Below are 1,874 nucleotides of genomic sequence, written 5' to 3' on the forward strand. Positions count from 1 at the left end.
GGGGGCGGCGGCGGCGGCTCCTCGGCGCCGGGGGACTCGCCCTGCGACTCGGCGGCGAGCAGGGCCAGGCGGGTGCCCGGCAGGGTCTTCAGGGTGCTGCGGTAGGTCTCGTGCCGCGTGCCCCCCACGTTGAGGATCACCCTCTCGTTGTCCTCGAGCTTCCCCATCGCTCCGGGTGGGACATGACTGGGGCGGCGCGGGGCGGAGGAGCGGGACGAGCTTCTGCCTTCAGCGCGGACAGAGAGAAGGAATGAAGAAACCCCCCCGGCATCCCCGCGCCATTCCCCGCCTATCCCGGCCGCCTCCGTCCCACCCCGTTTCCCGGCGCGATGTCCCCGCGCCGAGCTCTGCCTCCCGCCGCCCCCAACGGCTCCGCTCCTCCTCGAGCCGATGGCACAGAGCGCGGGCAGCCGGCACCGAACGGCGCCTACAGCCTAGGCACACAAAGAGGGGTGGGAGATCTGCGTCTCTTCCCCCCACCTCTAATCCCGGGAGGGGGACGGCCGCATGCGAGGGGACGCGACCAGCAGCAGCGGAGCAGCCTCGGGGCGGGGGTCGCTGCCTCTCAGCCGCGCCCGCGGCGGGGAGAGCCGGGGAAGGGCTGCTCCAGGCCCCCACCCCTCGGTACCTGGGCGAGCGGCCCGGCGGCGGCTCCTCGTCTCGGGCGTCGGCGGCTGAGCGAGAGCTACTTGTTGTATTGCTCCGCGTTCAGGTGGCCGCGCCGCCTCGCCCTGTGCTCAACTCCGGCGGGCGGAGAGGCGGCTCCGGCCGCCCGCGCGGGAACCCCGCGGCCATCGCGCACCACGAGCGGACACCTGAGGCCGCGCCGCTCCGGCACCGAGCGCGGGGAACCGAGAACCCAGAGAGAGCCGAGCTCCGGCCGGGGCCGAAGCTCCGCCCGCGGCGGGGGCAGCACCGCCCCTCGCAACCCTCCGGCCCCGCCGCCGCCGCCGCGGAGTGGGGGTCTGCTTCGGGAAAGCAGTGGGGAGAGATGGGCGGGCAGATGCGGGGGTACACCTCGGTACACCTCGTCCTCCGTGTGCTGAGGCTGGGGGGAGGGGAGGCAGACTGAAGGTGAGAGCTCCCGTAACGTATAGGGGAGCGCGTCGGACCCCTGTCCGTGCCTGTGCCAAGCTCGCTGCCTGCAAGGCGGCTGAATGGTTTTCAACAGCATATTTTACTCCTTTCTGCTCTCCACACCAGTTAGTCAAAGGGAAGGAGGCTTTGAGCCCCAGAGGAAAGATAGGCAAAGCAAAGAGGCGATTCCTCGTCCTGCATCCTCAGGAAAAAGTTCTTCCTCCACACCCAGGGCACTTCTGGCACAAAGCAGGGTAACAAACGGGACAACGCTGTCTGAAGTGTGCCCCTTCATGTCCACCCTCCGGCTGGACGCTGCTGGTTTGGGAGGGCAGAGCTCCGCTGGCAGCGCTGCTCGGAGGACACGGTGCTTTGACCAGATTGCTCTAACCCAGATCTGTCTGTGTGTGGCATCCACGATGTAAATGCAGGCCCCCAGAGCAGCAGCAACTTTCGGAAACCAGTTTCAAAAGCATGTTGCAGATGTACATTTTGAAGTTCCTAAAAAAAAAAAAAAAAAAGCTGGAATATTTCCTGCCAAGGCGGATAAAGTCAGTCAGAGAAAACTCCTGGGAGCCAAAATTAATATTCAATTACAGAGGTGGAAATCTGGTGGAAAGCACTCACCCATCCTAAACCAGAGCAGCAGCACTGCTCCTGCCGTGCTTGCTTCTCTTTGCAGAAGGGATTTATGAGAAAAGGGGACACTGGAGAGGGCAGAGCAAAACGAATATTCATCATCTTCCCTCTGACCTAGGAGAGGTTTCTGGAGAAATGCAACACGTCGGAGCTGTGTA

The 1,874-nt window shown here is 64.4% G+C and overlaps 1 protein-coding gene across 1 annotated transcript in view; it reads right to left on the minus strand.

Annotated features, from left to right (window-relative positions):
* The window catches only part of KCNC2 (potassium voltage-gated channel subfamily C member 2), a 90,485-nt gene extending 90,292 nt beyond the window's left edge, over positions 1 to 193 (minus strand). The window contains exon 1 of the mRNA XM_021385196.1: positions 7 to 193. Within this exon, the coding sequence (XP_021240871.1) occupies positions 7 to 167 (161 nt within the window). The 5' untranslated portion in view covers positions 168 to 193. The remainder of the gene's footprint in view (positions 1 to 6) is intronic.

Source organism: Numida meleagris, chromosome 1 (assembly GCF_002078875.1).
Source record: "Numida meleagris isolate 19003 breed g44 Domestic line chromosome 1, NumMel1.0, whole genome shotgun sequence".
NCBI classification, from domain to species: Eukaryota; Metazoa; Chordata; class Aves; order Galliformes; family Numididae; genus Numida; species Numida meleagris.